Here is a 13,575-nt window from a genome sequence, read left to right as displayed (position 1 = left end):
GGAAAGCCCAGCCATTCCCAGGACGGCTAGACGTGTTAGATCACTTACAAGGGCTTCTATGTCGAACAAAGCAGGGAATTCCTTGTACGCATGGCTGAAGTAGATAATCATCTTACTGTTTGCTGAATCTCTGAGCAGTGTTATTTGGAACAGCTCTTCAGACCAGCAGCAAACGCCCCTTGCGTTTTTTTAACCCTCTTTAAAAGTAGCCCAAGCATGCAGTACCAGGAATGTCTCTTCAGTGTAACACATTTACATCTAGTCAACATAAATACAGCTCCGAGTGACAGATACAACACTAGCAAGCTCAAAACTTGTGACAATTATTTGTTTGGATTTACAGCATTCCTCAACTCAAGCCATATCTGTTACTACATTGACCTCTAAATTATATTATTTCCTTATAGTGGTCAGTAGCAATTTCCTAAAAAATGCCATTAGAGATTTTAGGACAAATTCACTCACATTTTTGCTTGTGGTAGTTATATGCTAAACAATGCATCTTGTTCACTAACCAGTTCAGTTGACCCATTATTCTTAATTAATTTCTCCCTTTGACAGCTAGCAAACTATATTTACAATGACAGAAAAAAGCCCCTGAGTGAAACAGGATATATAACATGATACTGTAAAGAGCAAGTCTATAGATCCTTCACCTACTACAAACACATGGACAGAATCGACAGATGAGAGCCATGAGGAAGTGCCCCTGTCTCATTACAAAGATGCAATGGAATAATATATAAACATTTTTTACAAAAAAGAAGGAAAACGTTTTTTTTTACACTTTCACCTGCCATTACCTTGGAAAAATATCACCATTTCCACTTAAATAATGATCAGAGATGATTACTAAAATGTTCTTAACACAAATGTACTATTCCATCCCAATATGGAGCTAACTGTGCTTATTTTTTCTTTGTTTTAGTCATTACTCTGTCACTCTTGTAAATAAATAGGTTTTCCCCATTTTTAGTATGCCTTTATACATATTTGGTTTATATCAAATGCACATTATTTATACATCTGAGAGCGTTGAGAGTTACGGCAAAAGAATTTTGTTAGAAGCAGAAGGTTGTAAATGTAAATGAATACTTCTGAATATGATTAACAGACTAATCCAAAGTAATTCTACAGCACATACACTTTTATTTTGTCAACTCTGATGTCTAATATGTCTCACTATATGATCAAATAGTGTATTGCTCCACTTGAAACAATGAGCTTATTGTTGTAACCTAAGTTAAGTAATGTTAAAATAGACTGGGTTCAGAAAGTAGGCACTAGCCTATTTCTATTCATTAATCACTCACTCACTTATTAATTTAGATTCATTCATTATTATTTTTTTACCTCTGCACGGAATCGGGGTGCACTCTCTGGATTGTAATCAAGACGTTTTTTGGGAGGCTTCAGCCAGAGGTAGGATAGAGGAGGGGATGAGCAGAGAAACAGTGACATAACAAGGGAGAAATTAAAATCACATGACTGAGGAGAGTGGAGAAACAATGTGACGACCACAAACTTAGAGTTGCATACACTGCAGTATGTCTGCTTTTATATTATCACAACCTATAACAAACCAATCCTATGACTACAGAACTACACACACCTTGCACAAAGAGTAAGACAAAAGTCAAAACATCTAGTTTGTAAATCCAGAAAGTCATGCAAATAATAGTACCATTAATTCCACAACAGATTGTATAATCAGTGAACAGTAGTTTAATGTGTAAAAAATAAATAAATAAATCAAAGCCTTAAATGCAAAGACTAAAAATAGTGTTATGAGGAAGCAGACGCCATTATCAAACTCCTTCGTATGTTTTACAGCAAACAGAATTGTCTGGTCATTCCAACAAGTCACTTCAGACATGACCATCACAGGTTGGCAGCATATGCAGCACGTATCTGACCTTTCCAACCCCACACCAATCACAAGCGGCATGCTATCAGCACCAAACCAAAGCCACACTTACCGGCCGCCCAAACTCCAGTTCAGCAAAGAACTTATACCATGGCTCATTCTCTAAATCTATGTCCTCGGGTCTTAAGTTACTTGTCTGGTGTTGAGAATGCAAGCAAGTGGGAGAAGAAGATGAAAGGAAGGGATGAACTGAGGTAATCATGAGAATTTTACAGATACTAATGTAAAAATTAAAAATGTCTTCAGCTGCCAAGAAAAAAGGAAAGATCTGCTGAGCTCAAAACTGTTAAAAATAGCAAAAAGTAACATTTTTATTTCCCCTCCTATCCAGCAGAGGGCAGCAGCACATAACAAATGCTCACTGCACAAGGACAAACTGCTCCAGGAGGAGCAAATTGGTTCCCCCAACCTTATTAATGACCTTGACCAAACCACGCTCTAATGGACTTGCAATTTATGTGTTCGATTGAGTGACTTTGCACAAGCTTGCTGAAGCACTTCAACTCGATTAGGGCAAATGTTTGTGGTGATTCTTTTAACATTTACAGAAAGCTCATCATGTAACTACAACTGTATATTGTCAAGTATATTGTCAATATAATTCCATTAAAATATAAGAAGAACTCAGTTTAGTCAATGAGCATGTGGTGTATCATGCCCGCAGCGTAGCTAACACTGGATCCACAGATTGATAGTATTTCATTAGTTGCATCTGCTTTACGATCTGTCAATACAATAACGTCATGGGGCATTAATTCTAAGATCAATGTGTTTGTGCCAATACTAAATACTAAACTCAAATTGAAAAAAGAAATGCCTCATAAACTTTATGGACTTTGTGTTGCCAGCTTCAAACAAACCATAAATAATTAATTTACCTTTAAAACTACGCTCACAATATATTTATCTAATTTAATTCAGTATGGATCTTTTTAAAGTTTTGAGCATAAATTATAACATATTAAACATTAAAAACCACTGATTACTTACTGTTCTTTCTTGCTCTAAAATAGATGACTTCCCTGGCTCATAGTCAAAAATACTTCTCGGCTCTGCTCTATATTTCCGTGTGTCAACCTTTCTATCAGGAGGCCCCCACTCATTCCTGGGAGACATGCAAAGAAAAACAAATATTGCCAGCAAATTTAGACATAGTAGCATATGCTATAAGATGCATGATTAAAATCTATTTCAAATCTGAAAAAAGTTGTCATTGTGTATGCATGGATAGGTGGTTCTCACATGTCAGGTGTGCTCCTGCCTCTCTGTGGTGCCTCCCTTTCATTGGATCTCTGCTGTGTGGATGCTGATGTGGGCAGAGGAGACGGGAGAGAAGAGGAAGCAGGCACCCTGAAACTGTATACGCCATTATCAGAGACACTCTTGGTGATGGGCCGGTAAGTGCCAGTTTTAGGGGCAGGATGGGCGTGAACAGGGGCAGCCTGCTTATCTGAAAGAAATAACAGTATATTTCAGTATGGTTAGTTTTAAAATGCAGTATAACAATAATAATAATATGTATTATTATTATTTATTGAAATTACTTAAGTATATATGTAAGTATATATATATATATATATATATATATATATATATATATATATATATATATATATATATATATATATACAGAAATACTAGCTTTACTAGCATGCATTACTAGCTTTTGAAACAAAAATAAATAAATAATAAAAATACTTAATACTTATGAATTTTTTGGCATCAATATGTTTGCTTTACAGTAATGTTAAACAAAGAGAAACCTTGTTTGGAAATAGCTGAAACAGAGTCTGTGGCAGTACGGGATCCAGACCACTCGTTTTCTGTGAAAAATAAGCAAACATTATTAAAGGTAAACTATGTAACTTTTTTTTGTTCAAAATTAACAAAACTTAAATATTGAGTGAATACATCATCAATCCTTCTTCCAAAACATGTTTTTGTCTTACCCTGATTAAGCCTATGAGTGTTTATATTTTAGTCTAAGCAAGATGGTTTACGTAGGAAATTGCTTACATACATCACTCGCTCATGCCCAAAAAGGAAAAAGGGTGTTTTGGCTACTTTGACACATGTACGGTGTGGGAGTGGCATAGGTTAGTTGGCATAACGAGCGAGATATGTTGACATGGAGCAGATAAATCGTGAACCTCTAGGGAATTACTCGTTTAAAAAAATGCAGAACAGAAATACACAATGTCTGCTAGCGAAAAGAAAGTGTGAAAGCTCGTAATAAAAATATGGTTAACTGACTATTTGAAGATGTTACTGTAGTTACTGATTTTACTGATGTTACCGTTTCTATTAATACACTTTAATAGACACGGTACTTCCTTCAAAATAAATTCCAGCACAGCACTACAACAACAATAATCAAATTACCCTTCACAAAATATAATGCTTATTATATATTGTGAAGAATAAACTATGTTATAGAACTGCACATGACAATTTATCTATTCAATAAAATACATTACCCACATGTTGAGCAAAAAAACAACAACAACATCTCTGCGTCGTTTTTTTCATTTCAAATCATTCAGTTCTTGCCATCTCTAAAAATCCAAGCAGATGTTGACTCTTGTTATCCACAGTCATGGAGAGCCGAAGCACAACCAAAACAATGTTATTATGCAAAATGCATGCAGTTTTGTTTTTACCGCTAGAGGGCCAAAAGTTGCATAGCATACCTTTAACATGGATTGCACATATCACAAAAAAGTCAGCTTGTGTACACAAAATCATTTGCAGGGTTTGGGAGTGAGATAATAAAGATAATAATAGGATGCAAAATGAGGGTGTTGATCCTGTGACCCCTGTAATCTTTCAGGCAAACCCTCTGACAGTCCATTTCCAGTAATGAACACACTTGTTATCCACAACCTGCTGAGTAAAGCTCTGTTGTTGTCAGTCCTCATTAGATGGCACTAGGTTGCCCTTCTCTTAAAAAAAAAACCTATCCCTCTAGCAGACAGGTCCTCAGTCACACAGAAAATACAGGGCTTGTGTAACACAAATAACCCTTTAAGATCTGAAGGCCTTTTTATTTTTATTTTTCTGAGTGACATACATGAAAATAAAGACTCATAACTCCAAAACTATAGCATGGAGAGTCAAGAGAGGTAGGTATTATTTGATAGAACACTTTTTAAATGTTTGGAACATATAAATGACATTATATTTGGACATTCTCGTGCTGATAATCTGCTGACAAAATATATTGTTTAATATTTTATTATATTTTTTGACATATTTGTTTCTTATTTGTCATGCACAGGAAGGAAATATGGTAGGGGGAATTTCTTTTTTAGTGAAGCACTACATGTGTGCTGCATCTGTATCAAATTTTGGTTGGAGTTTTGGCAAGAGTCAATGATAAACTTGTGCTGTGTGATTATCAGTTCCAGCAATTATAATGGGGGGAATAAGTTCTGATACTTACAGGATGTTTTTATAGTAAAAATAAATCTTACATGTCCAAAGATTAAGGAAAATCTGATTTCTTAATCTGTGACCCCTATAAAAATCACAAAAGCAATGAAACAAGTGTTCTGTATAAAAATGTAAATGTCCTTTTCTTTCATAAAACAAAATAGTATTTGTTTATGTAATGAGCAGCATAAAATAATACACTATAAATGTACACAAGATTGCACAATCTATTATCTTGTTAAGATTGCAATAAAAACAATCTTTAAATTTATATGTTGCATAAATGGTTTAAAATAGCTTTTAAAAAAAGTGTAATATAATATGTTAGTATGTCAGTGTATGACTCTTAACCTTCTAATAACAACATAAATAGGGCTTTTTATGATTTCTTAATATTCTTCTTATTTACGTCTATAGGAAATGCAAGGTATAAAGTTTTAAATTAAAATGAAGGTAAATACAAAAGATGCAGTCTTACCTGATTTAGGCACAACATGAATCTGTTTGAACATGGTCTTGTACCAATCTTTTGGTCTGTCAACAGTCTAAAACAATACACAAAACAAGCCCTTTTAGATTACAGGCATTCCTAGTCCTTACAGATTAAGATTCCAAGGTTCAGAAGCATAGTTTAGAAAACAAATAGCAACCCGATTGTGCTCTATGACCTTGAGTTCGAAATTTTGGAAGCAAAAACCTATAAAAATGCTGATGCAACTGGCCTCTCTACGTTAAGCTGAGAGAGACACATCACTGTCTGCTGGTCCATCAATGATGCTGAGCACAGCTGCCCCTGTTTCCCTGGAGCTAAATAAAACTCAGTGTGGGAAAATGCAATTTAGCGCACAAATCAAAACAGCCAGTCCCATGTGACCAGAGATTGAAGATTAATTCTGGAATTAACAATTATATGTATGCAATTCCAATAATGTCTCCAGAGCCAATAAAGAGTCAGAAGGAAAAGTTATATCAAAATGAATGCTAAGCTTTTAGGCAAACATGTTTATTGCATATAGCATACTATTGATTAACTCTAAATAAGCCTGTAGTAGTTACAGTAAGAGGTTCTCCAGTAACATATGATTATTTCTTTAACTTTAGGCACTTTATGTCCCAGGGGTTATATAATACGTTTATTTATAATATATTTACAAAAACTAAAAGATCGGAAAGTCTTTTTCTTTTCTTTTTTTAAATGTCACATTAAAATTTTCTTTTAAACTTTACCACACATTCATCATATATTTGTTACTTTTCAAAGGCCTTATTATAGAATAAAGATTTTTATTGTTGTACCCTTCTACCAGACCCATCATTTATATTAAACTATTCATTATTTATGAATATATTATATCTATGAAATATTTATGAATTAAAACATATATCTTAAAAAAATTTGCAATATTTTCTGTTAAAATAGTATAATACAGTTTATACTGTGCGTTATTTCCAATAATTATGTAATTTTGCAACTAAAAATAAAGTGTGTGTGTGTGTGTGTGTGTGTGTGTGTGTGTGTGTGTGTGTGTGTGTGTGTGTGTGTGTGTGTGTGTGTGTGTGTGTGTGTGTGTGTGTGTGTGTGTGTGTGTGTGTGTGTGTGTGTGTGTGTGTGTGTGTGTGTGTGTGTGTGATTATACAAATATACAAAAAACATTATTTGAGATGTGGTAGCAATTACATTGTGGTAGAAATGTGTATAACTTTTATGAAGAAATTACAAAAATATTAGAAGTCCAATTAATGCCCAGAGTTGAAGAAACACTCATATACATCTTTAATAATCTGCATCTATTCTAAGAAGTACAGCATAATATGGGGTTACATTTTATTTCTCATTAGAATATTAGTATACTGTTAGGTTAGGGTTAGGTGTTGGGGTTAAGCAAATAGAATAAGTCAACATGTATTTAAAATGTTACGTATAGTACTTATAGTCTGTTGAAGAACCATCAAAATAAAGTGTAAGCCGATATTAAGCAGACAGTCTACTAATACTATAATGAGAGTTAGATGACGTGGTTACAAAGGTACTTATAGTTAGTAGAATGTTTAAAGTGGACCGTCAAAATAAAGTGTTACCAAATATGGAAACAAAAGAACAACATCCCAGATGAGCATTCACTCACCGTCCGTATGGCAATGGGAATCCCGGACTCATCCACAGGACCGATGCCAGTATATTGCAGAGCTTTCCCTGTTGTTTCTTTCCTGTCAGTCTGTGGCGCTCGTGCAGGAGGATCCACGTTAGCGTAGATTGGAGTGCTAGACTCAGAGGCTGATGGGTGGAAGACAGGGTCAGGTTGGGGTAAGTGAGTTTTTAGTAATTCCCATGGAACTAACCAACATTCCCATGTTCGTAACTGTGAAAAACAGCCGGGTCAGGGATGCAGTGCAGATTCCAATCAATTCCAAATTGGAATTGATTCTCTCAGGAGAAAGAATCCATAAATATGTTGATTCCAATATTCCGGCATAGAATATTAAACATAGAAAGCAGTTCTACACAGTCCGACATGTGCAGGCATTCAGACTGAAGCCTTTCGGGGGAAAAAACAGCAAAATGGGCTCTGCAGAGACAAAGGCCAGCCTCTCGCATCCAGACGCTCTAATCCCAGTGTCTCAGCTCCTCCCTCACTCCAACCGCTCTGTAGCTCAGATTTGAGCTTAATCCCTGGCATTTGCCACTTGGGATTAGAGAGATCGCGGGAGCATGTTCAGAGCGGACCAGTCCAGATACGCTTAGTGTCACACGGCCGGTAAACAGCAGTGCAGTCAAGTCACGCTTTCTTACTCATTAGTACTTCATTACAGCCTGGCACATCAACAGTGATTTTTCAAAGACCAAGGATCATTTTTACAGCTGAACTGTAATGAGTACAGATGTTTACAGGACTGGTGGAAGGTAGGAATTACTTAAACATCAACAACGGCCAATCTGGAATAAATGTATTTTACAGTTCTGCTACACCATGTCTTTAATTATTTAAGCCATGTACCTTTACACATTTTATGCTACTTATTAGGGCTGTGTATCAATAAAGATTTTCTGATCCAATTTGTTTCTGATTCACAAACTCTTGATTAAATTTTGATTCACTTCAATAGAGTATATTTTAGTTGTAATGTTAATTTTGCTAACATATGGAATTCATTTTTGTCCTGCTAATGCTGTAAATTACACATGGCAGTGTTTCAGACTGATTAAGTGTCCTATTTTAGCGATCTGAGTGCATGGTCTGAAGAGCATGGCACAGGTGCATTTAGGGCGTGCCCGGATCCACTTTTGCTATTTAACAGAGGGGGAAAGATAGACGACGGTGTTCCAAACGGGTGGTACAGTCTCTTAATGAGTCATGAGTGAAATAAATGACAACTTCATCTGAAACTTAAAAAAAAAACAGCATTGCCCCAGGTGTATGATAGAGCCTAATGGATTGATGGAGCATCAATGGATTTTTGATGGAGCACTAGAGCATGGAGAAGTCTTTGATTTACTTAAGTACTCACCAGTGGTTCTAGCCTGCTGCATGGCTGTAATACTAGGGCTCAGTGAAGGAGGAGGGGGGTATGTTGAGGGAGAGAAGGGTCTTTGGAGATGACTACGAGGACTTGCTGGCACAGTCAGACCCCCGTTCACTGTCATCTGGCTCTGTATAACACAACACAGATATCCTGTTAACCGAATAACCATTTTTAGGCATAATAAATTACACTGAGATTGAACTATTATGTCGCAGATGACATCTGTTAGTCTTAATAAAAGTTGACAAAGAATACAGAACAGAACAAAGAAAAAAACAATAATGGTTTTTAGAATTTGGAATTAATTATTTCCAGGAAGTGGTTAGTGTTAGATGTTAGTATACAAAAAAGACACCACAGGACTGATTCAAGAAGTCTTAACTAAACCATGTTCTCCTACACTTAAAATCTTAGCATCTTGGCAAAGATATAGTGTCATACAGAGAAACTTAGCATTGACACAACATCAAGACAATCTATATGGCAAAATGTGTTAGTGACGACCCTTGAGACCCCTGGTGCAGAGTTGATGTGAATCTAGAGCAGAGATGGTGTTAGTATTGTTATAATCCTAGAAGAGAAGAAATGCTGAAACCACTAAATGTGAACAGTGGACAACTGATATTGGTGTCTGTTGAACCTGCCCCTAAAAATTCTGAGGAATGAAACCAAATTAGAAACAATAACAAGGTTGTACAAAGCAAGTAGAAATGAGCTAATGGAGTTTTAAAGGGATAAGAGAGGAGAAAAGAACAAAAAGATTACGAAAAAGGGTGAGAGAGTAAAAATAAATATTGTTTAAAAGTTTAGGGTTGATTACATTTGTTAATGTTTTTTAAGGTCTCAAGAAAATTATATATTTTTATGAAAACCAAGCTAAATTTCTTTCTGGATTATTTGATGAGTAGAAAGTTTAAAATATTTATTTGAAATAGAAATCTTTTGTAACATTATAAATGTCTTTTCTCTCACTTTTGATCAATTTCCTTGCTACAAAATAAAATGTAAAAATGGAGGTAGGAATACGTCTAAAAACAGAAACAGTAAGACAGACATGACAGAGTTTTGAACTGCCGGTGAATAGTTACATTAGCAGTGCTAGCTGCAGGGAAGTGTAACCACATGTTGTCTGTGACCGCACTCGTCTGGCTGAGGGTTGGAGAAGGGGTGCGAGAGCCACCCTCTGGGCCTAGTCCACACGCCCTCAACTCCTCCAGCACTGCTGTGGAAGCTTCGCTCTGAGTGCGGGAAGAGCAGCGGCTCTGCCCCAGTGGAGGCTCGGAGCCGGGAGAGGGGGGGCCTGGAGAAGGGTTCTCGGGGTGAAGGTCAGGTGCTCTGGAGCTGATGAAATCGAGGGAGAATCTGAGCCGATTAGGGGGTGACTGTGAGGTCAGTGCAGTTCCAGGATAGGTTTGTTTAAGAAGGACTGGTACCTCAGGCTGAATGACAGAGAGGAGAGTGGTACAGATGAGACTCAGCGGTTTGCACAGCACGTGAGAGAGAAGTAGTGATGTGATGCAGGGAATAGCTGTGCGTTAGAGAGGATGGAGGGGTTACAGATCAAAATGATATTCCAATGTTGCATTAAAGCATAATGCTAAAACAAAAACTTCACAAAAAGTTAAAAAAAAACAAAAATACAAAATTAAAAAAAGATCACAATAAGGTAACAACCTATTTTAAACTTTTAAAGTCACATTTGTATTGTAGAAAATATTTATATACACAAGCAGTTTTGGGGAAAATTACTTAAAAGTAATGCATTAAAACTTTTAAATTGGAATGCATTCCAATACTGTGTTACTCCCTAAAAAATGTAACTCAGCAGCAGCAAAGACAAAGCAGGGGTGTCCAAACTCGGTCCTGGAGGGCAACTGTCCTGCAGAGTTTAGCTCCAACTTGCCACAACACACCTGTCTCAAAGTTTCTAGTATGCCTAATAAGACCATGATTAACTGGGACAGGTGTGTTTAATTGGGGTTGGAGCTAAACACTGCAGGACAGTGGCTCTCCAGGAGCAGGATTGGACACCCCTGGGTTTAGAGGGACAGTTCACCCAAAAATGAAAATTCTGTCATAATTTACTTACCCTCATGTTGAACACAAAACAAGATATTTTGAAGAATGTTGGTAACAGATGGTTACCATAGTTGATGGAAGCCATAGTTGTTTTTTTTCCTATGGAAGTCAATGGCTAGTTTGATTACCAACATTCTTCAAAATATCTTCTGTTGTTTTCAAAAGAAAAATTAATTAAAATGAATAAAAACTGTGAAATGCAAACTCAGAATATTACACAAACCTGAAATAATTAAATGTTAAATTACCCAAATATACCTTATGTATTTAATCTCAATGTCTTTGCGGTTGCCTTTTGAGGATCCAATTAAACTTTTGCACAGTCAAATTGTATGAGGAGAACTGTACTACAGTATTTAGATCCTCAGTAGCTTGGAATCAACTGTCAATGTATATAAGACAAATAAGCAACATATTTTAAAAAGATTTTAAACAAAATGTATGATCTGTAATGAAAACTAAGTGTAATGACTCAAATTCAATTGTATTTATTCTTTTGATAACATATTGTAAAACGTGTAATGTGATTGTGTATAATATGTTTTGATATTGTAAAATGGACCCCAGGAAGATTAGCGACCACTCGTGGAAGCTAATGGAGTTTCAAATAAATAAATAAATAAATAATTAAACCATACTAATAAGCAAAAATGACATAAGCTAATAAGCAAAAATTGCTGAAAAAAGAGTGTTGAACTTTTCTTGCATCCTAATCTATTGTGATTGAGAAGAGCAGCACAGCTGAAATGTTTGTCTGAGCTGCGCCCTCTACTGTACAGGCGTGAATTTGCATTCAGGCATTTTCTTCATTTCACTTTTGGTATGAAAGGGCCTTAAAAGGTTACTTTTTCAGTGACTTTGTATTTCATCTGGGTCATTAATGTAGTAGAAATGTGAAATTATTTTTTAATATGGTGCCTTTTAGACTGAGAAAAGACAGAACATTTATTTTTGGCTCATGTGGATGAAAGACAACAACTCCCATAATGCACTTGCAGCTCTGCCCTACGAGGCCACTCCCAAAGCCACCACTACTAGATCACTGAATCACTTGCCTACCCCATTCTTTTTTGATTAAATCAATTCAGTTAGAGAACAGACACTACAATCAAAAACTAAACGCGTCTGTTCAGTAAAGTGTTTGTGAGCCGATTGAGTGGCACGGCTCAAAGGCAGCGGGAGACAGATTACATTCATCACTAGAGCTGAGGTTAACAAAATTAAGGTTAAGAAAAAAAGGTTAAGAAAAAGAAAAAATTAACATAACACATTACTTTATATAACATTACGCAATTATTTACTTTTTTAGGGAGTAACACAATATTGTAACCAATATTTACCCCAACACTATATATATATCTTAGTATATTTTTGATCAAAGTATAATGATAAATAATAAAGTTTGATCAAAAATCTACTATTAAAGATTTACTTACTATGAAATTTTATTCAATTTCAAATAACCCTTTTTTTATTTGAATATACAATTACAGGAACCTGAATGTTCATCAGCAAAATGGAGCAACAGGATTAGTTATGTTTGCTAAAACACGGTATGGTGCAGGGGAGGGTGTTATTAAGCTAATGCATGTGTGATTATGAAATCCATGACATATACCACTGGAGGGGCAGCAGATGGCAGTGGAGGGCAGGGGCGTGATTGGCTGTCCAGGAGGTCCATCCTTTTAGGAGGGGTAGGGGGTCTCAAAGAAAGTGCCTGTGTGCGCCGTCCTGATATCTGTGGCCTAGGGTTAATGCGAATTGAGAAGGAAGCTACGTGTTTCTCCAACGCACTAGATGGAGGGTGCAAGTGGGACTGCTCTGCTTGTGAAGAGCATAAGATTTGGTCCTCTGTGGACAGCAGCCTGTGGGAATGGACACTATGCTCTTGTGCCTGATTAAGGAGAGTGGGCATTGAGATATTAGAGCTCTGGTCAGATACTGTTGTTCTGTGGTGGTTCTCACATTGAAAAGGGTGTGAATGTGGTTGTTATAGTGAGGATGTGTGTAAGGTGGTAAAATTCTGCTGTATTACCATTAGGGATGTCACAATACTCAATATAATATTGAACCATTCGGTACGGCATTCACGGTTCAATACGCGCTGGTGATTTGTGTTTTTTTTCTTCCGGTTTTGCATTTAATTAATTATTTCCATTTCCCTCCGTTTGAAATATTCCTCTCAGTTTATTTCGGCTCTGTTTGAGTGTGCCTGTGAGTCTACGAGCTGATTTGAGCAACTGTCCAATCATATGCACTAAAGTTAAAGGGTGTTTACCCACGTTTTGAAGCCTTGCTCATGCACGCGAATGAAATGTTTATCCGGCAAGGCACGGACTGTTCAATGCATGCACTGTTTTGCACTGGGCGCGAACATTAAACATCTGTCAAACACACGTGATTACTGGACAATCTTACTGCGCTAATACTGTCAAATACACACAAGGTTAACATATAAACAAAGTCAGTTAACTTATGTCTAAAGTGAAAGTAAAATCGCATGCGTCTAAATATGAGATGTGAGCAGGTCTTCAATTGACCGCCGCAGCCTAGAGTGAACACGCTGTCCTTAAAGGGACAGTTCACCTCTTAAATGATTTTAATAAAAAAAGACC

The 13,575-nt window shown here is 36.3% G+C and overlaps 1 protein-coding gene across 3 annotated transcripts in view; it reads right to left on the bottom strand.

Moving 5' to 3' along the window:
* The window catches only part of sorbs2b (sorbin and SH3 domain containing 2b), a 71,520-nt gene that overhangs the window by 14,889 nt on the left and 43,056 nt on the right, over positions 1-13,575 (bottom strand). For all 3 annotated transcript variants that reach the window (XM_067457734.1, XM_067457736.1, XM_067457735.1), the window contains exons 7-16: positions 12,579-12,854; positions 9,970-10,320; positions 8,867-9,008; positions 7,486-7,634; positions 5,838-5,904; positions 3,691-3,750; positions 3,170-3,377; positions 2,918-3,032; positions 1,980-2,063; positions 1,354-1,410 (exon numbers count right to left, since the gene is read on the bottom strand). In XM_067457734.1, the coding sequence (XP_067313835.1) occupies positions 1,354-1,410; positions 1,980-2,063; positions 2,918-3,032; positions 3,170-3,377; positions 3,691-3,750; positions 5,838-5,904; positions 7,486-7,634; positions 8,867-9,008; positions 9,970-10,320; positions 12,579-12,854 (1,509 nt within the window). The remainder of the gene's footprint in view (positions 1-1,353; positions 1,411-1,979; positions 2,064-2,917; positions 3,033-3,169; positions 3,378-3,690; positions 3,751-5,837; positions 5,905-7,485; positions 7,635-8,866; positions 9,009-9,969; positions 10,321-12,578; positions 12,855-13,575) is intronic.

Source organism: Pseudorasbora parva, chromosome 11, assembly GCF_024679245.1.
Source record: "Pseudorasbora parva isolate DD20220531a chromosome 11, ASM2467924v1, whole genome shotgun sequence".
Taxonomy (NCBI): Eukaryota; Metazoa; Chordata; class Actinopteri; order Cypriniformes; family Gobionidae; genus Pseudorasbora; species Pseudorasbora parva.
The sequence above is the reverse complement of the archived record's forward strand: the minus strand, read 5'-3'. Positions and strand labels throughout refer to the sequence as shown.